The 21,655-nt window shown below is 42.3% G+C and overlaps 2 protein-coding genes across 6 annotated transcripts in view; both read right to left on the bottom strand.

Annotated features, from left to right (window-relative positions):
• OVGP1 (oviductal glycoprotein 1) overlaps nt 1-3,528 on the bottom strand; it is a 14,578-nt gene extending 11,050 nt beyond the window's left edge. The window contains exons 1-4 of the mRNA XM_019017550.4: nt 3,455-3,528; nt 1,734-1,763; nt 1,109-1,313; nt 17-73 (exon numbers count right to left, since the gene is read on the bottom strand). Coding sequence (XP_018873095.1) covers nt 17-73; nt 1,109-1,188 — 137 coding nt within the window. The 5' untranslated portion in view covers nt 1,189-1,313; nt 1,734-1,763; nt 3,455-3,528. The remainder of the gene's footprint in view (nt 1-16; nt 74-1,108; nt 1,314-1,733; nt 1,764-3,454) is intronic.
• Nucleotides 1,734-21,655, bottom strand: part of WDR77 (WD repeat domain 77) — a 22,272-nt gene continuing 2,350 nt past the window's right edge. The window contains exons 5-12 of one of the 5 annotated variants that reach the window (XR_010130044.1): nt 18,699-18,769; nt 18,512-18,566; nt 17,969-18,040; nt 17,306-17,414; nt 16,678-16,746; nt 15,865-16,043; nt 3,455-3,616; nt 1,734-1,763 (exon numbers count right to left, since the gene is read on the bottom strand). Coding sequence is in view for 3 of the 5 variants with exons in the window: in XM_055354708.2 (XP_055210683.1) it covers nt 15,884-16,043; nt 16,678-16,746; nt 17,306-17,414; nt 17,969-18,040; nt 18,512-18,566; nt 18,699-18,769 (536 nt within the window). In the remaining 2 variants the exon portion in view is untranslated. Of the gene's footprint in view, nt 1,764-3,454; nt 3,617-14,912; nt 16,258-16,677; nt 16,747-17,305; nt 17,415-17,968; nt 18,041-18,511; nt 18,567-18,698; nt 18,770-21,655 lie in introns of those variants that run through there. The other 4 variants (XM_055354708.2, XM_019017642.4, XR_002003949.4 and 1 more) reach the window with 4 other exon arrangements.

Raw genomic sequence — 21,655 nt, 5'->3', positions numbered from 1 at the left:
AACCGCAAAGTCTCACCTTGAGGTGCCAAAGTTCCACCCGCCGATGGACAGTAGTGTTTTCAGCTCTCTGTTCCTATGATGTGAGAGAGAGGGTTGATGAGCTGGGTTCTTCGCTCTGGTGGGCAGCTGCTGTCACATTCTTTTATTTTGCTCATTGGAAGAAAACAGGAAACAGGAGAGATGGGAGGTAAGGAAAGGAAAAGGGGGAAGGTGATAGAAGGAGAGAGATGATGAGCACAGGAGAGAGGAGGAAAGACAGAGAGAACAATCAACCCAAGGGCCATCACAGCCCAACAACTCCAAGGCTGCACAAAGTCTGCCAAACTCGCGCATGTCCCCATGATGCTTCCAAAAAAAGAGTAGTCTAAAATGTTTCTTTTTTTCTATTCAACAAATATTTATTGAGCAATGTCTATGTGCCATTTACTGCTTTAGGCACTTTAGAACAAAGAACAACATAGATAAGCTCCCCACTTTCAGGGAGTTTATAATCTAGTGGCATAGAACTTTTACTCTGCCCATCTATAACCATTAATGCAGTAACAAGCCTTCCCTTGGGCACAGAGAGATCCCAGGAGTTCTGGAGAGAGGAAAATGTAAGCAAACACTTACTGAGCACCAACCCTGTGTGAGACACTGACCTAGCCACTGGGGATACAATGACACAGCAGACACTGTCCCTTCCCTGGAGTAGCTCACCGGTAACAAACGGTAATAAAAACACGAGCATTTGTTGAGCATTTGGGATGTGTAGGCCCACTTTAACAGCATTAATAACTAAAATCCTCACAACTAGGTTCAAAGGCTGAGTTGGGTTTTGCCAGGCAGAGAAGAGAGAGAAGCACATTCCAGACAGAGACAACAGCAACTACAAAAGTAAGGAGGCAGGAAAGAGCTCAAGGTGTCTGTGACAAGGAGTTCTCAAGTTGGGGGTGGAAGGTGTCTGTGACAAGGAGTTCTCAAGTTGGGGGTGCTCTGGACCCCTATTTGAGAGGAAGCTAGGACTGGAAGAAATAGAAGAAAGTTTGAAGAGTAACAGGAGAAATAGACTGTTATCTTATACCTGTGAAATCTGAAAATACAACCCCCACATCCAATATGAACATACCTCTCCTTTAGTTTGTTGAACTCTGGGTAGAGAATTTTCTCATCCTGGAGATCCTTAGCAACAATCTGATTGTTGTTCATTGAGGCAAAGGCAAATATCAGGTGGGTGCAGAGAAAGGGGTCCAGGTCATGGGGCAAGATCGAGGCGGGGCCTGGCCGACTGTGTGCCCAGTTGGTGAAATAACACACCAGTTTATGGGCAGCACCTGGTAAGGGAGAGCACACATTAGTTGGCAGAAACCAAGGGAGGGGATGGAGCTCAGCTTCCAGAAAGCAATGTGAACGCAGCCCAAGAGACCAGGCCACATTTTCACATCCTCTCTCCCTGGCCCTGAAGTACACCTCAGAACTACACTGAGGTTCTATTCCTCCCCGACTGCTGAGGTCTCAGGAAGAAAAGAATGCCTTGTGAAATCCTGGTCAGAACAGATTCTCAAGTCTGGACCAAGGCACACAGTCAGCGACACAAACAGCAGGTGACCAAAAATCCTCTGAGAAACTGTGTTGGATCAATAATCCCTGTCAGAGAAGCCAGGGCAAGGCGGGCTGCAGGGGACACTCAATGTGGAGGACTTCTCAGCCAGAGACTCTCCCTGGCTCTGGAAGGGAAAACACAGTTTCCTTACCATCGTGGTGTTGCAGCACAAGAACCAGCCCTGTGGGAAACAAAGGGAGGAGTCACACAGAGATTCATACCCTCACCAGAGTGGTATGCCACAGCATACCCTCTGATTAGCAAGGGTGCCCACCAACACACCACCTTATGCAGATGCAGACACACAAATGGGGACACACACACCATTCACTCGTTTCCTAGTCTCTAAAGTTGGACCAGTGGAGCTAGATGTAAGTTCCTTTTCTTTTTGATAAACATGTGTATATGCTCATGCTTTGCCCAGGGACGACGACAAGTGTTAGAAGTCCCAGAAAAAGCTCGAGGCCAGTGGTTCTGAACCCTGGCTGCAAATTAAGAAGTACAGATATCCTGGCTGGTCATGCAGAGATTCTAACAGAACTGGTCCAAGGTGGAACTCAGGCATTTAAAATTTCTAATGTGCCACCAGGTTTGAGAACCACTGCTCTGACCACTTCTCCCTGGGTCCCTCTGACCTCTGACCATTAACTATGGCCCATCCCATCTCTACCTAATCTAGGCTCCCTGAGTCTCAGGCTGCTCTCTCAGGCACCAGAGAGATGACAAACTCATAAAGCCTGGCACTTCCTGGACTGAGTGACACTGCTGGGACCTGCCACACTCACCAACCCACAGCAACAGCTTCCACATCTCAATGGTCTGATAGCTGTGAGGCCAGAGATGGAGCCCTTTATAGGCGCTTCCCTGTGGATAGCACTGGGACAGCCCAGCTACACATACACACACACACACACACACATACACACACCCCAGTGCCAGGATCAGTAATTTATGAGAGTCACAGTGACCCCAGAACGACCTGGCCTCCCTCTCCAACAAAGCAACAGCACCAGGTTGGCACTGAATACCAGGAAGAGGGTCTTCCTGGTATTCAGTACCACAGGGACTGAATATGGGGGAGAAACCCCATATGGTAGCAGCAATTCTATTATTAAAAGATGATTGGCTGGGAAGCAGCATAATTTTTTTAAAAAGTTTAAACCATAGCTTTGGATTTAGGCTTTGAATCCAAGGTTTGAATTCAAAGTTTGAATCTCAGTGTCACCACTTAGAAGTTTTGTAATCTTGCACAAATTACCTGCCTCTGTGAGGTCAGTTTCCATGCTTGTAAAATGGAGATGACAGCTCAGACTTACCTCATAGAGCTTTATAGAGATCAAAGAGATAATGGGTCAAAAATTGTTAGTTTCGTGCTCGCATATAATAAGGGCTCAGTGAATGGTAGCTATTATTAGGGATGTCAAAAGGGTTGCCCAGCAGAGCAGAGTTCTCAAACTCAAATGACGCTTGCCAGGCAGGTAATGTAAATGGATGGTGTAGATGCAATAAAACAGCTGTCTCTATTTTATTAGAAAAGTAACAGTTCATGCCCAATGATGTACATCAACTGACATGAAGCCTCTTGGTCAGGAGACAACAGAGATCAGTATAAAGAGGGACAGCACTCTGAGCAGCTGCTAATGGTTTCCCTGCAGGGAAACAGACCCAGTGTTGCTGGATCCTTCAGTTTCTCATGAGAAGGCAAAACCTGAATTTTTATGAGTCAACAACATTTGAGTCAGTATATGAGCCAATTGTGAGGATGTGTCATGAACCTCAAGAATATGATGGATACAATTCTGGACATCTAAGAGCCAGTTTTTTAAAAATGCAACAACAGGAGTATGAAAGATAAAAAATATATATATATACCGTTTTTATTACCAGACTGTAAGCCAGATGCTTTTATGATTCATCAGTTTTCTTTCTCTGCTACAGAGGGTCTTGGACCCTATGCCCACCTTCACAGAGACTGATGCTGCTCATCTAATCCACATGAACTACCACGAGGTATTAACCAGATGTCAATATAATCTGCAACACAGGGAAATAATGACTAGTGGTCAAATTCATGTAACATCTATCCTTCATTTCCAGTATGAAGAAACCAGGAAAGTCATTGTTTTAAATCAGCAGTTTGCTTGGATATGATGGAATAAAAGCAACAAATTGTATAGAATGTTTGGAGTATTTCACTGAAACTCTGGGAAAGCCTGATGGAATACCCTACGCAACCCAGACTATGTCTCCTTTTCTTCATCCATCTTTGCCTTTCTTTATGTATTCAACAAATTATCACTGGGCATGTGCCATGCCCTGCTCGGCACTTGAAACAGTTTCTGCTTTCAAGGAGCTTATGATTTAGTGAACAGATTGATCGTATCCCTAGAGCTAGGGTATGTGTCTCTTTCTTGGAGAAGTAGCATGGTGAGTGCAGTGAGGAAAACATGAGTTTTGTTGCCAAAATGATTTCAGATCCAATTCCCACTCTGTACCATCACTGAGGCAACTTGGGTCCCACTTGCATGCTCAATGCCACCATCCATTCCTTGGACTAATATTAACCTGAATTAGGAGATAATTAGGCCTCCTGAGACCAACACTGGATCATGCTTGGCAACAACTTGTACCATTGGTTAGACTACCCCTGGTACGTTTTCTGACTACAACAACCATGCTCTTGTTCCCCCATTCCTAGCCCTTGTGCCCTCATTCTTGTAACTGGGTCTGGTCCCTGCTTTGACTTCTCTTCCTGTTCTACAAACTGCTGGCACCACAGTTGGGTCCTAGGGCCTGGGTCTTCTGACTCTGTCTTGCTAGGTTCCTCATATCCTACAGCCTAAAGGCCTCCTGTCTTTTAAGACCTCTTTGATGTGGAATGCCTACTTTCCTCCACTTCTGAGCCTCCTCCCACAGTATCCCCTGCCCCTCAAGATTTCACATCACTGAGATTGCCCACTAGGCTGTGACCTTCCACCGAAACTCCTAATAGGGGCACTAGCTGCTAACGCTGTACCTAACACAGAAGCCAAATTGGCCTGCCAATTTGAACTTAATTCATCTGCACCCGAGTCATCCTCTGGATTCCTATTCTGCTGCATTGAGCATGGCTAGATCTCAGACCTGACCCCTCTGTGCCTTGCAAAAATGACTGATGATGCTCAGAATGCCAAGATATAACAATGGATGCCCAGGATGACCTCTGCATAATGCAGGGATGACCGTGCCAAAGAGCTGGCAACTATGCCCCTATATGTTCAGAGATGATGAATAGTAAAATGCTGAATGGGGATCATGTTGAAAATCAGTGTGTCGTGTCGCTCTGTGTGTTCTCAATCCTTTTCCTTCAGTTCTTGCTGTCAAAAAAAAAAAAAAATTACAACCATTGCTTTTTATTTTTACCCAACCACCCGGATACTTAGACAATATCCCTCCCTAGTGCTTAGCCTGTTCTCATGAAGTTAGAAATGACCATTTGCAAATGTCCTTTACTGAGTAACTGAAGAAATCCCTGCAGCAGTGTGACACCTCTCACATTTTACAACAATTATCAAGATGAAGGCAAGATCAAAGATGTGAAGTGCCTTGGTTTTAACAGAGCATTTGGCCAAATATTTCATGATACCCATGTGAATGAATTAGAGAAGTATGACTTAAACAAAATCAGTTGGTTGAATAATAAAAAAAATCCAAAGAATATTGACTACAGATCACTGTAAACTTGAAGGGAAGACTCTTTTCTAGTCAGTTACCACATCTTTAAAGTGAAGGGAGTGTTCCAATATTTGGTGTAAAAAATTATTTTTGGTTGTGCATGAGGGATTTTTAAAAATATTTAATATGTTTATTTTAATGTATAGTAGGAAAATGAATGTTATCATATAAACCCATACTTTCATGGATCTTATTTAAGTTTAAAAATTGAGGAAATTCAAAAAAGAATATTTGTAATAAAATAGTAAAGGTAGTGCTATTTGTTTAATGTCTTTACAGGTCATATAGCCAATATCGCAATCCTAAATATAAAATCTTGTAACCTAGCAATTTCACTTTTAGAAATGTATTATGCCCAAGTACACAAAGAAACAATGTTCATTGCAGCTTTATTTGTAACAGCAAAATACTAAAAACAAAACAAAAATCCTAACTGATTAAATGACATCATTAGGAAATGGCTAAAGGTGTTATTGCACATCCATGCAATGGCCTTTTTCCTTTTAAGCCAGTGATTCTCAGCTGGGCACAATTTTGCCCAATCTAGCAATGTCTGGAGATACTTTGGTTGTCATAACAGTGGAAGAAGGTATGCCATAGCACCTAATGGGTAGAAGCCAGGGATGCTGCTAACCCTCCTTTGATGCACAAGACAGCCCTCCACAATGAAGTATATTCAGTGCAGAGGGTCCTTGACTTATGATGGGATTACATCTCGATAAACCCATTGTAAGTCGAAAATATTAATGTTTATGAGAACCCATGGACACTGGGAGGGGAACATCACAAACTGGGGCCTGTTGGCGGGTTGGGGGCAAGGGGAGGGAGAGCATTAGGACAAATACCTAATGCATGCGGGGCTTAAGACCTAGATGACAGGTTGACAGGTGCAGCAAATCACCATGGCACATGTATATCTATGCATCATACCTGCATGTTCTGTACATGTATCCCAGAACTTAAAGTAAAATAAAAAATATTAATGTTTTTAACTAACCACTATTTTATCAGGATGTAACTCCATCATAAGTCGATGAACAAACTGACAACACTTTTTTTGTTGTTGTTGTTTTGTTTTTTTTTTGTTTTTGTTTTTGCACTGTTATAGAGTTGAAAAATAGTAGGTTGAACCATCAGAAGTCAGGGACCACCTGTACTGATAATTTAATAGTGCCAAGGGTGAGAGACACTGGTTTAAGCAGAATTGCTTTTTTGTGGTCGTCAATTCTTATTCTTTTCATTCCAACAGAAGTTCGACAGTGTGCTACTACTTAAACCTTTATAACACTAGATTTAAAAATTAAACTGTTTCATCTATTACAAAGCAAGCTTTTTTAGTGAAGGATTCACGATTGATCCACCTTTGTTGCCCCAGATCCAATGGTTAAATGGTCTGTCTTTGGAATGAATGAGCTGAGAAAAAGCATAGCCAAAGAGGTGGGCACACCCCGGCTTAGAAACAGGCAGATTTGGGTTACTAATTGAGAAACTTTGGACAACATATTTGAAAAGTAGCAATAATGACACTTTTCTTGAAAGGTTTAAAAAAATAGAGATTATAAATGTAAACTGTCTGATTCATGGTAGGCACTCATAGCAGTGACTGTTGTTATTGCTGCTAATGGTTATTATCTTTGGAGTGAGATCAATACCTAACAACATTGAACTAATTGCTCAACAGGTTTAACTAACAGATCCTTAAGGTCCTTTCCTACTCTAACATTCTGTGGCATAGTCCTGAAAGCAATTCATTCATTCATTCATTTTTCTAACTTATTCAACAAATACTTATTTTCTACTCTAATGGAGCAAGCAAAAACTAAAATTACAAAAATTTAAAATATAAGTATGTAACTTAGATGTTAGAGACTCTCTGCCCCTCAGTGGTCTGATTACACTCTGCCTATAATCCCAGCCCCACTCCCTGTGTCAGCCCGAAGTGTCCCCGATAATCCAGCAAATTCTCAAGAATTCCTCCTTATGTTCTCTACTTCTGTGCTCCTGCATCCTTGGGTATAGACTGTTTTTCTGCAAAGCTTCCTGGTGCATGACTTAACCTTTTTACTGGCCTCTATAAGAAATCCTTACACATCAAGTTCTTGGTAGTTTTTAGTAAAAACATAGGGGAGAGGGGTGCCTGTGAAGTGTCACATCCCCTAATGCAAAGACTTCACCAACTCCTGGCTCCTCTCAGTTATCCCAGTGTTTTCTCCCATTCCAGAGTCCCTGAAAAACTCCTCCCTTGTTTGCTACAGTTTAGTTCTAACCAGACCCAAAATGCTTGGGCTTTCACTATCTATACCCAAGGCAGATATTAGGGTACTTTCTCTAATAAATCCAAAGAGGAATTCCAATAGCAACTGTTACTATAGTTACTTTTTCCTATTTACTTATATTTTGTATAAGTATGATTAAGAAAACATGCAGGATGTACTGTTTGGGAAGAACATGGTTTAGAAACTTCTTTACCATGGAAGGTATCTGGGCAGGAAAGGGAAACAATCAAAAGGATATTCTAGGAAGATGCTTATAGACAAGTAAAAGAAGGAATGGAGCAGAGACCCACTGGATGGCAGGAAGGGGGCAGGGTGCCAAACCATCTTGAGTTTATCTTTTCCCACCTTCCCAGTGCTGTGCCTTTGCTCATGATGACTGATTCCCAATTCAAAAAGGCGCAGCTCTATGGTGGCTGTCCTCTGTATGCTGGAGATAATGGTAGGAATAGATGCAAGGGAATCAGTTCCCTGATCAATCAGACACAAGCTAGGCAGTGACCACAATAAACCCCATAAGAAAGAAATGATAGTCATGGGCCAGACGCAGGGCTCACACCTGTAATCCCAGCACTTTGGGAGGACGAGGTGGAAGGACCACTTGAGCCCAGGAGTTCAAGATCAGCCTGAACACATAGAGAGACCCTCGTCTCTACAAAGAGTTTTTTAAAAAATTAGCTGGGTATGTTGGCATGTCTGTGGTCCCAACTATTTGGGAGGCTGAGGTGGGAGAATCACTTGAGCCCAGCAGTTCAAGGCTGCAGTGAGCTGTGATTGTGCCACTGCATTCCAGCCTGGGTGACGGCAAGATTCTGTCTCAAATAAATAAGTTAATTAAACTAAATATAAAGAAATTATAATCATGGTGTTTTGACCTATAAGAATTTGTAGTGATGACTAATTGATGGTAAGGTCCCAAGAAATGAAATAAATGAGCAGCCTACTAAGGTGCAGCTAGACATACATAGGTGGAAAATTTCTAGGTCTACAAGACAGAAACCGAACCCAGATTACTATAGAAGGGATTCATATTCATAGCTTTTTACCCAGTTCCCAGATCTAAACTAGTTCACAGTCCTGGAGCCACTTAACTATGAGGAAGCTGGGTCCTTCTGAGAAGGGATCCTGCAATGTAGCTATACGTATGCATTCTGAATTTTCACCCAAGCTTTCCCCAGAGATAGTGTGGGCTGCATGACTTCACAGTGGGAAAAAGAAATGCCTAGACTATGCAGGGGCATTAGATACTGTCTCTAAATTTACACTGATTCTCAGAGACTGGAAACACCAATGTGCCTAACATGTCACTGGGGGCTTATAAATTTCAAAGGGTAAATGAAGTCTTGGCCTGAGTCCATCTAAGCAGCATAACTACGGACTTATTATGTGATTCTTCCCAAGTCCCAGAATGTATACTGGGAATAGGTATCAGTAACAAGCAGAGTCCTTACGTTATTTCCCTGGCCTCTGGTAGGAGGACTGTTATGGTAGGAAGGGTCAGGCAGAAACCTCTGGAGTTGCATATATGTATGCGTGTGTGTGTTGTGTGTGTGTGTTTTAAACTTTATAGTTTAAAACAATAGTAAAAAACAAAACAAAACAACACTACTACGTCCCTAGAGGAATTGCAGAAATAATGCTACCATCAAAAACTTGAGAAATGCAGAGTGATGATTCTTACCACACCATCCCTTAATTCACCTAATTGGCTGGTGTGAAAACCAGACAAATTCTGAAGAATTACAGTTGATAATCAGGTTGTGCTGCCAATCACAACTACAATTCCAGATGTGCTGTTCTTTAATGGAGCAAAATGACATAGCCCCTTGCACTTGACATACAGCTACTGATCTGCTTTATCTTCCATTCCAATCATTAAGAAATTTGGGGAAACCGCACTTGTATGGTAGGGACAAGAGTATACTTTTATTAATACCATCTTGCCCCAGGACTGTGTCAACTCTTCCACTTTTTGTTATAATATAGTCCAAAGGGAACTTAAATATCTTAGTAGCCCACAAAACATTATATTGGTCCACTGTATTAATGCCACTATGCCTTAAATCAGGGAGAATATATGGTGTCATCTCTCCCAAGGCCAAAATGCATAGCTGCAATTAAGAACCAGGGGGTAGGAACAGAAGTTGCCTTTTTTACTATTATATCTAATAATTCACTTGAAGAGTTTTTGCTGCTTATTCAGTAGTCCTAGCTAAGTAGGCTTGAAGATTCCAGCATTAAATGAGGAATGTTTCACCCAGTACAGTTATGGTCTCAATGAATTAGAAGCTAAGGCTACCTCTTGGCCATCTGGGGCTCCTTAGGCCACTGGAAAAAAAAAAATGTAAAGAAAGAAGCCATTGCACCAGTTGGGGTAATTGATCCCAATTACCAGGGGGGAATTGAGTTGCTGCTACACAACCAGAGAAAGGACTGTGTTTGCAACTCTGGGGACTCACTGGGACATCTTCACTTCTCCCTTGCCCAGTAATTCCCATGACGGAAAGCTGCGGAAACCCAATAAAGAGCAAATCACTAAGAACTCAGACCCCACACACAGGTTTGGTCATCTCACCAAGGTTCTCAGAGGGCGAGGGGAACCTGGACGAGGGGTTCTCAGAGGGTGAGGGGAACCCAACGTCGAATGGATGGTGGGAAAAGATGGCCATGATACTTAGGCTGTATGACCATTTACGAGTAGGAACTCTAACAGCTATATTTCATTCCTTGTTTTTCTCTTCTCACTTTTCTACTGCTGCTTTATATGAGGACACTAATGATACCTAATCCTTTAGGTTTAACATGGAAGCACGAACAAATGGTTATCACCCCATAATGATAAAATAGTTGATGGGACTCTAGGCATCTCTTGTGTTAAGTACATGAAATTTCACCTATATTAAGGACAAGAGAGGATGATAAGGGGCAAAAAGGTAGACTAAACATATTTTCCAACTGCCCTTCTATTAGTATTTCCCATCTTTCTCCACCTCACTTGCTGCCCCTGAAAGTCTGTCTGTTTGGACTACATCAAATGGGCTCTGCTGGGTTCAGCCTGACGGAAGAGTAGAGGAAGGGAGGACAGAAATCGGCGTATTCATTCTCCTGGATCACCCCGTGATGTGGCATCAAGGTAACTCTATCTCTTGATAAAAGTCACTGCTGCTGTCAAAGCAGATACTCTACAAAACTATCTTTTCTTCCAGTTTCAGGTAACCGCTCCCTTCCCTTGCCCTTGGGCACTAGCCCTTTGGTTCTCCTACACCATTTCCAAACCTTTCTAATTAGTCCCCTTATACATAAACCCTCCGAAACTATATTGTGTACCATTTGCTTGTTGTGATAACTCATTACACGTCTATCAAATAATCACGTTGTATACCTTGAATATACACAATGTTTGTCAATTAATTTTTTCTTTTGAGACTGTTTCACTTCTGTCGCCCAGGCTAGAGTGCAAAGACCCAATCTTGGCTCACTGCAACCTCTGCCTCCCAGGCTCAAGTGATTCTCCTGCCTCTGCCTCCCACGTAGCTGGAACTACAGGCACACGCAACCAACCGTGCCCGACTTTGGTATTTTTTGTAGAGATGGGGTTTCACCATGTTGCCCAGGCTGGTCTCAAATTCCTGAGCTCAAGTGATCTGTCCACCTCGGCCTCCAAAAGTGCTGGGATTACAGGTGTGAGCCACCACACCTGGCCTAATTATTACTTTTTAAATTTAATCTAAATGTTCAGCAGGGAAAATTTATCACTTTGATGACTGGGATATGAACCCTTGTTTTCTACGAATCTTTACTTTTGGCTAGCACCTAAACACTTAATTCCAACCTGTCTCTCTCTCTAGACTAAGTCGCTGAATACAGGAAAACTGTGTCTTGCTCACTACCAAACCACGAAATGCCTAACAGCTTCTGATACACCATAGCTTCTCACTACTGAGTATTTCTGTCTGGTTTCTGACCCATCTGGAATTCTCAAAAGGTAATCTAAGTCAGTGCTTCCCAAACTTTAATATGCATGAGTCACATAGGAAGCTTTTGAAAATGTAAATTCTGACTCAGTAGATCTGGACATTCTGTATTTCAAGCAAGTTCCAGGATACGCAAATGCTGCCAGTTTATAGAACACATTTTGAGGAAAAAGTTAACACCTTATAAAATTAAGCCAGAACCGCCCTCCAAAAAAACCAAATATTGTATGCTCCCACTTACATGTATGTCTAGAATAGTCAAATTTATAGAAATGAAGATGAATGGTGATTGCCAGGGTCTTGAGGAAGGGGAGTTACTGTTTAATAAGTAGTTTCAGTTTGGGATGATGAAAAAGTTTTGGAGATGGAAGTGGTGAAAGCTGCACAAAAATGCAAATGAACTTAATGCCACTGAACTGTACACTTAAAAAGTTAAAATGACAGATTTTACATTAAAAAAAAGACTTTAAAAACTCAAACAAAGCCCAAGTTGATCTTGCTTCAAGGAGTCCGCCACAACAGGTCCAGGGACGGTGGTGCACGCAGAGCCTGTCTTACCTGCCTCCAGGTGCCTAGATCAAAGGGTGCATTAATGCTAACTCGGCCAAGCAAACTGCAGTTGGATAATGGTCTTAAAGGGTCTCATACATCAGTTCTACTCAGAGGATTTCTGAGACAAGCTGCAGAAACTACACAACATGAAGCTAATTTAGGCTGTATATAAAAAGTGCATTTTCTAATCTAAACAATTTTCATGACTTAGCTGACACTCCAGGTAAGAGTTACTACCAGAATGGAAAATTAGTTTGCAACTGAAATTCCTAATGTTTACAACATGGTGCCTCCCAAAGTGAAATGCTTGACCGGAATCTGGTACCTCATGATCACAGGGACAGGTGAAATATAGCTATATCCACTGAAGGCACTTTCAACCAGTGACACTGGCTGGGCTTTCACCAGAATGTTAAAGGATGTTGTTTGGGAATTAAATTCCTTATTATATTTTGAACTTTGATGGTCCATCCATTACATATTGAAGCTGCAGAACATCATTTGTGAAACAAGGAGTTTCCACAGTAAGTAGAATGCTACTATATTAAATGTTGTACCAGATGATAAAAGATTATGGGATCACTAATTGTGTCACAACTTGTTTTAAGTTGTCTCTACAACTTAAAACAAGAGCTAACCTTTCTTCTCAGATGCTCACAGCTCCCTCAGTTCCCTGGATTGCAGCAGTCCTGTGATCACTCAGTGAGACCAAAACTCCAGAAATGCCTATTTTTGATGGAGAACTAAAAAAGAAAATGTGTTTGGGGTCCCAGAGTTGTCTGCTTACCTTGTTTACTCTTCCAAAACTGTATCATGTGAGCTGCTGATGAAGTTCTTGAGAAATTTCAATTAACTCAAAATTGAGACTACAGCTTGCTTATCCTTTTTTGAAACAAAATCAATTTCACAACTGATTCTAATGTGTTCAGTGTGACCATTACTCACGCTGTCCAAATGCAACGAGAATCTGCCTCTTAATAATCAGAGCTCTTTACTTTCAGGTCTAGAGCTCTTTACTTTCAGGTCTAGATGTGGCAAGAAGATTTGGAGCCCTCTGAAGTCCAATCTGATTTTTAAAATCTCCTGTCCTTTCTAACATGCTGTCTGGAGGAAACATGGCTGGAGGCCCAGAGCAGTTAGAGCTTGGGTGTTTTTGCTGCTGTAATATGATTGTGAACCAGTAAGTAAGGTCCATATAGCTATTTATTAAAGAACCAGACTCTGACTGTCCTGTTGGGAAGGAGAGACACCTTGAAAATTAGCCCAATGTCTGAGGCCACCTGAAATCATAGGCAAGCCTTCTTCAGTATTCCTTGTGGTTCTGAGCACCATCCAAAGGGTGAGCCTCATAGCCCTTGGTGGACCAGAGAACAGCCATGGAAGAGTAGGTTTGATTAGTGGACTTCAGAGTAAGGATGTAGATAGGGAAATGGGTTTACTCTAATGTTTAGACATTTTAACCAATGAAATTAAATGCAAAATATTTGTATAAACAAAGAGATTGATCTCATTTCAACCTGTCATCAGCTCTGCACTCACTCTACTAGAACTATCCTCAAGTGAAGGACCTAGCAAATCACCCCATATGTGACAGTACCATTTCTAATTATTCTGTGGTCATCTTTTATTTTAAACTATCTTCTTTGTTCACTGCAACATATACATTTACCCCAAATTGTGCTGGTTGTTCTTCCTACTGTATTTGATAAGGTTTATAAATATCTTGGTGGTGGTCACTGATAGATGTGAATTACTCTCATCAGCACAGATCTATCTGAACCAAAACATTTTTTTACAATAAAATATGGTCCTTCAAAAACCATGCTTTCTGGTCGGGCACGGTGGCTCATGCCTGTAATCTCAGTACTTTGGGAGGCCAAGGCGGGCAGATCACCTGAGGTCAGGAGTTCGAGACCAGCCTGGCTAACAGGGTGAAACCCTGTCTCTACTAAACACACAAAAATTAGCTGGGCATAGTGGTGGGCGCCTGTAATCCCAGCTACTCAAGAGGCTGAGACAGGAGAATTGCTTGAACCCAAGAGGCGAAGGTTGCAGTGAGCCAAGATCATGCCACTGCACACTAGCCTGGGCAGCAAGAGTGAAACTCCATCTCAACAAAAGAAAAAAAAACCTATGCTTCCCTTCCATATTGTAACCACCTTGACACATTTCCTTCCTTATCACACATTTCCACACATTTGCTTCCTTATCTCTTTCATTGAGTTTTTTCTCCATCATTCTTAAGTCCAGGAAGAAAAGGGCTATGCAAATTCCTACTCACCTCAAGCTCCCTCACCCCTTACTTTCTCTAAGTGTCCACAAAATTAAGGTTTTATCTTCGAGAGGCAGAACTTAAGTGATTGTACCTACCCATTCTATTTCCTCCCACATTATAAAAATGATGCAAGACTTTATTCCTACTCCACATCAACGCCAGAGGATCACACAACTACAAATTCCCATGTTTTACTCAAGGGTAATCATGTCAAGGGTGAAGCATGGAAGCTTTACTGAGAAATATTTTGCCCATATTCCTTCAGACTTTCCCAGTTTCGTAATGTGATTTTTACCTCAATTGAACCTGCAAAGCTCAAAAGTACATAATTGATTATACTTACTTTCAATATGATCAGTAATTGATCCATGACTCCTAACTGGCAATATCCACTCCACCAACCCAAGAATAAATGTTTACCTTAAGTTCTAACCAGCTACTTTGGGAAGCTGGGGAAGCACAGGAAAAATAATGGGCTACAAGACCAACACCATGATAACTCACATAAGTGAAATATATCTAACTACACATAACACACATGCTTCAAAAAAGACAGGCCAACAATGCCTAAACTCTTTATTTCACCAACTAGTATTTCTGATTTTCTTCTTGATACTGGATTTTAAAACCTTAGAAGTCTATAAATACTGCATTCAGACTTTCTACATCAAGAGAAAGGGGACCAGGGCAGAAGATGTCAGGCCCCATGCTGTTTTGGGGTGGGAAAAGTGGCAAAGATTTCTCAACAGTCTGTGTCAGTTTTCTAACTTAATTGAAACACCTTTAAGCTCTCCTTCATCCCCAAACTTTCCCCTATGGTGTCTATGATAGAAAAACACTTCTCTCTCATATATGTCCCATCACTAGGGAGCCGGGGGGAAGAGAGTGGGCATTACACAGGCAAGCCAAACTTTTTATTCAGCCAGAAAATGGATTTCTGATTCAGTTTAATGGTAAGGAGTTGTGTAAAACCGTACCAAGTCCTGCTTCTTCCTCAGAGTGAGCTGGGCTGCATTTTTGTGACTGGAAGCATTTCTCATAATGGTGAATTAAGCACTATAAAAAAATAAAGTCAATCCCATCTCTAGCATAAGAGCTGCTTCCAAGAACCCAGGGATGCCCACATCCCATAACCCACCCAGACACGGCCAATTCCTCATAGACAGCTACATAAAACCCTTTCGTCAACTTGTTTTGGGGGGTGAGAGAGAGGCAGTGCTTAGGGAAGATGTAGGATGGATTTTTTTTATTCCTGCCACTACCAAAACTATAGATCTACACACACACTCACACACACATACATGTCCATTTTTAAGAAAGCTTTTCCTCCCTGTGACTACAGGAACCCAGAATCCAGCCTCCTTCAGGCTGAGAGACGATGCCTATTAACGGCACAGATCTAGCATATCAACATACTATAGAAGGCTCCTGTGTTGTCTCACAAGCTGAGAGGGCAGGGCAGGGCAAAGAAGTGGACACTCATGGGGGACTTGCTTTTTGTCTTAAATCCAATCTACTCAGTAACACTTGCAGGTCCAGGGGCTGGGAGAGGTTCTGTGGGCACAATGTGGTGGACGACCTGATGGTCCCAGCCCACTGTGGTAAGCAGGGAGTGATTGAGCGGGGACCAAGTCGCATCTCTCACAAAGTCTCTGTGGGCTTGGCTTCTAAACCTAGAAGAAAGAAAAAAAGTCGGGGCAGAGTAGAGACAAGAAAAGCAGACCTGGAGAAAAAAGAGAACCCAACACATCTGGGGCACATTTTTTGGGTGTGTTACACACATTTCACCAACTGTATGGCCTCATCGCCAGGATAGCAGTGTAGCTATCCACAGTGGATGTCATCAGTCATCCAATCCAGTCTTCTATGTTCATAGATGAAGAAATGCTGGATAGAACAAGACAGTGATGAGGGGCAGTAACAGGCAGCAAATCACGGCAAGGAGGGAAGTACAATTCAGGTCTTCCAGGTGCTGCCTTTCACCCTGTAGCAGGCTGCATTTCATACGCAGTTCTTTATGTGAAAGGGTAGACTGCCGCCCCCTTGTGGGAGAGCGCTGGAGGGCTAGACTTAAAAATTCCACCTACCACCCCCCTCTACCAAGGACACGGCTTGTCCTTGGGGTTGGGAATGTTCCCCAGGAATGGACAGGGTCAACAGCCAGCCTGCTTCCATTACCAAGTCCCTTCGGATACAGATGGAGAATCTGTTCTCCAAAAGCACAACACAGTTTTCTGAAGAGGAAAATGACTTGCCCACCCACTGCTCCCCTTCCCTGATTCCCGAAGGATTCCACTTCACACTTACAACTCAGAAAGGCTTGAGTCCAGCACAGCAATTGAGCAGTCTTCACTGAGAGAGGCCAGGAAGGGAACACTATCAGATGGAGGAGAGGGTTGTGAAAGGTCAAGCCTGGATCCCAAGACAAAACCTTAACTGGGCCGGCCCTGCCACCACTGTAAAGTGACCCAGGAAAGGCAGCCTGATTCCCACTTTTGGCTAATCTGGCTACTACAAGTCCACACTAAAAGTTTCAAGTAAAGATGAGGGAAATGAAGCAAAGTTAGGGTTGACAACCATCCTGGCAACTAACCACCCCATCTGGTCCCTCTCTATAGCTTCAGCAATAACCCAGAAACACAGGCTTTTCCAATCTCACAGTCCTAGAAGACCATGATATTAACCATTTTGGGTGTTGGGCAGGAATGAAATCACATTTTAGCCATTTCAGACAGAAACAATCTAATCTGAAAAATCCTTTGATTCCCAAAGGATTCCACTTCACACTTAAGAGATCTTCGATGTTCCGAAACCTCAGCTAGAATATTGTCTGCTTTAAGGAACTACTTCATCAGCTAATGCTTTGAAAACATACACACACACCCTCACTGTTCCCATTTATACCCATCAGGCCCCTGATGACAAAGAACAGTACCTGTGTGGGGAGAACACCAGCCCAGTGACACACTGGGAGTGTACAGCTGAGCTCAGGACACAGCTTGTACTCTTGGTGTCCACAAGGGAGACTGTCCCATTCTCATCACCTGTAGAAGAGAAGGAACATGTCATAGTGATTAAGAGCATGGATTTTTGTGCCAAAGACTTGAATCCTAGTTCCTTGAGCTTGTAAAAGTTAACCATTCTGAGCATCAGTTTTCTCTTTTGCAAAGTAGGAATAAGTCACTGGATCATTGTGAAAATTAAGTTAATGAATGAAGCAGTTATTATTTTAACCACAAACTATGTCACCATATACACAGCCTCATGACCACGATAGCTCTACACCTACCCACAGTAGAACAGAATTCGCTATATAGCAATCCACTTGCTTTGTGGCTGACTTATAGCCATGCCCAGAATACAGAAGCTGGATCAATCAATCAAAAATCAAATCCACTGGGAAAATAATCATGTTCTCCAAAACTACGCTAAAACTACGTTGGCATCACCCCACCTCCCCACCCTCAATTCATAATTCATCTAGTGTCCATGAGGGCTAAGACTGAGCAACAAGGGCCTTGTGTGTTGTGGAGTCAGCTCTTTCTCTTTCCTCCTCCCCTTTCCCAGAGTCAATATGAAGTCTGACACACTGCCTTACCAAAGACAAAGACTTCACTTTGCTGAGGATGCCAAGCCAGTGAGGTAGGAAGGTAGCCAGGCGCACTGCAGCCTGCAAAGGAGAGACGAGGGTCTGGACCAAAACTCAGAGTACAGAAGAAGCAGTTTCTCAAATGATATCACTCTAAATCCTGGGAGCACCTTTATTTGATTTCCCAAACCCTGCTAAGGCAGCAGTGTCCTCATCCTTGAGCCTCATAACCATTTATCCAGCAGCCTCCTGCCCTTTCGGGACACGAGTCACAGGCAAGTTTCAGGCACGAATCATGACGATAACAATTCTGGCCCCTTTGTCCTCCCATCTAATAAAGTAAATCACCCACCCAGGAACTGGCCCTTCCTCTTGGTATTCATTGCACAGAATGGGGTTAGCAGAGCCTCACTGGAAAAGAAGGAGATTATGTCACTCATGTCACAGTAACTACACTGGGCATCTAGCAACTATGCTTTGACACTGGCCAAAGACAGTCTCTTCTATCAGGGTTCCAAGTACTATTCTCCCACCAATGAATCTCAGACTCACCAATCTGTGATGCTGGCTTGGGACAGCGGGTATCCCAGAGTAAAATTCTATTGTCCTAGAGGAAGGTGGAACAGAAAAAGGATTTCATAATCCAAAGGAGCAGCTGCAGGCCAGAAAGTCTCCACACTAGAGACTTTGGCCTATGGACGGCTGGAGTGTGTTTAGGGAAGAAGGAGCTATCTCTTACCTCGCTGCATGAAAGAAACACAGAGTCCTTGTGAGGAGAGGCAGCAACACAAGTGACCTGAGCAGCATGAGCTATAAAGGAGAGAGAAAGAGAAATATGATAGAAAACAAGCTGAAGCATTACAAGAGGGCCAGCCCAGGAATAATCAAGGGGCAGGAGGGAGGGAGGGCTGGTCTCATGATGCAATTTAACAAATTTTGTGGGAGATTATGGATTAGACAAAAGCTAAGAGGAGAAGTTTATAGACTTATAAAACCTAAAAAGCCTTGTAAAAAAAAAAAAACGTATTAGTGAAGATAATGAATGAGAAATTAGGGGCTTAGTAAGAATAACAAAGGAATTTCCAGTTAAGGCATCCTAGATGTGAGGGCTAAATAATTCTAGAATAGCAGTCTTCATACTGGAGTACACACACCTCCAAGTAGTGTACAAAAACTTTTGAGGGAGTTCTGGGCGCTAATAGTATTAAGAGAGCCAATTTCTCTAATGTTCTCTTTCTTAAAATTGAACTGCCTCTGTTTTCAATCACCCTTCTCCCACTTTATAGAAAGAACACATACCTGTCATTCATCCCAGATCTTTCCACGGTACAATGCTCAGGGGTATAAAAATATAAGGGTTCTAAACTAAGGGACAAAAGGGGCTTTTCCATAAGAACCAAAGACCAAAAAGAAAGAGCATCTAGGTAAAATTCAATGAAGGGGGTTGATCTTGTTTCAGTCACACCACAAACACAAGTATGGCTCTGTGACTTAACTCTGTTTCTGTCTAATAATGAGAACTAAAAAATATGATAGATCATTGTGATAAGGACATATTCAACAACTTTACCTGAATTTAAAAACAAAGTCAGACTTTTTCTGACAGAAAATTTAGTCTAACTTGGTCCACTGGCTTTACAATGCAGACTGGCTTTTGCCAGTTAGGCTATTTGGTAGACATTCATGCAAACTAAGTAGGGTTAACCTGCGAATCTAAAATTTTGACAAATATATGCTTGAAATAAGCATACAATAAATTATATGCCAGAAATTACCTTCTCTGCAACTACTTAAATAAGTATTTTTAGGTATCAATTTAAAAATGTATGAGGGGGCACAGATTTTCAAAATTGTTTTAGGAGGTCCACATGTAAAAAACTTTAAAGTCACTGCTACATGTTAATTAGAAGCTGTGGAAACCTTTTCTACAGTCATTCTACCAGACTTTCCCAGGTAGTCTGAATGTGGCCCTTCCCTGAGGCAGAAGGATGGAATTAAACCAGTTTCCATAGTTCTTTCCTAGCCCTAGAATTCATAGAAAGCCAACAGGATAAGAAGTAAGAAAAGGAATTTATTGCTCACTTGAAAAAAGCAAAGCTCTGGGACAAGCACCATGGTGGTGTACAAAAGATGAATACATGGTTCCTCTACCCTCAAAGGTTTTGGGGCAGGGTGCAGTGGCTCATGCCTGTATCTCTCAGCACTTTGGGAGGCCAAGGCAGGAGACCACTTGAGCCCAGGAATCTGAGACCAGCCTGGGCAACATAGCAAGACTCTGTCTCTACAAAAAATAGAAAAATAATAAAGGATTTGGAATTTAGCAGGGGGAGTAAGACACAAACACAAAGAACTAACAAAAAGGCTGCATGGCAGAAATGCTGAAAAAGAGTTAGCATTAACCAGGAAAGCACATCATATGTCTAAGAAATAAAAAGCAAATATAATAGACATAGGACATTGACTTTTTTTTTTTTTCCCTGAGACAGTTTCACTCTGTTGCCCAGGCTGGAGTGCAGTGGCATGATCTCGACTCACTGCAACCTCCGCCTCCAGGGTTCAAGCGCTTCTCGGGACTCAGCCTCCCAAGTAGCTGGGATTACAGATGTGCACCACTACGCCTGGCTAATTTTTGTACTTTTTGGTAGAGTCAAGGTTTCGGCATGTTGGCCAGACTAGTCTCTGACTCCTAGACTTCATATGATCCACCCGCCTCAGCCTCCCAAAGTGCTGGGATTACAGGCGTTAAGCCACTGCGCACAGCTGGGCATTCAACATTATTGTAAAACTATTTCCAAGTGACTCTGAGGGTCCAGGATACTGGACCTTGGATATGAGTCAGTGATTTCTCTGGCCTATAACTTAATCATGTACTTTGAAGTTAGAAATGGCAGGGAAAGGGACTTAGCCATTGAGAGAACCACAGTGATCCCCCAGCATCTAAACCTTGGAACCATGTACACATTAAGGCTCTAGACATTATCTTCACAAAGAATGGCTCCCAAGATAAAGTTAACTACTAGTGCTGTTAATGAAAGTGAGCAGAAAGAGGGGCATTAAAAAAGTAATGGTTCTCACCAGAAAACAGACATTTTATGAAGGTAAATACTCAAAAGTTCAAGATTTAAAAGTCTCAAGATTTATCCCTCAAGAATGTCAAGGATCTAGTAAGCTTGAAGAGAGGAAATGCAGTAAAAGGGCTTCAATGCCATGACAAGAAAATGGGATTTTAATCCACAGGCCACAAGAAACTAATAAAAGACCAAAAGAGCTAGATTGCTAGTGGAGAGATGAGTGCCACCGCCTGTGTAAGGTAAAGCCTGAAAGTGAATACGGGCATAGAAATGGACAGGAAGGTGACTGACCAGTGGAAAAGACTAAAAAGAACTTAGTGGCCAACCGATGGTGGGAAAACAGAAGGGGTGGAAAAGGACCAAGAGTTTGAGCCCTGTGTTGCCAAGGTGGTGAGGCCATCAATAGAAACAGGGAAACCGGCTGGTCTGAAGGTAGTGAGTTATCTCAATTGATTGTTCAGTCAGTTACAGATTAAACTCCTTGTTCTATTCTTTCCTCCCTTTTCACTACTGCACTTGACTAGTTGAATTAAAAAAAAAGAAAGAAAGAAACAAGGAAATTGAGAAAAGGACAAGGAGTAGATACTGGAGCCTGACTATTGTTTTACAAGAAAACTATCAGAAC

This window comes from Gorilla gorilla, chromosome 1, assembly GCF_029281585.2.
Source record: "Gorilla gorilla gorilla isolate KB3781 chromosome 1, NHGRI_mGorGor1-v2.1_pri, whole genome shotgun sequence".
Taxonomy (NCBI): domain Eukaryota; kingdom Metazoa; phylum Chordata; class Mammalia; order Primates; family Hominidae; genus Gorilla; species Gorilla gorilla.
The sequence above is the reverse complement of the archived record's forward strand: the minus strand, read 5'-3'. Positions and strand labels throughout refer to the sequence as shown.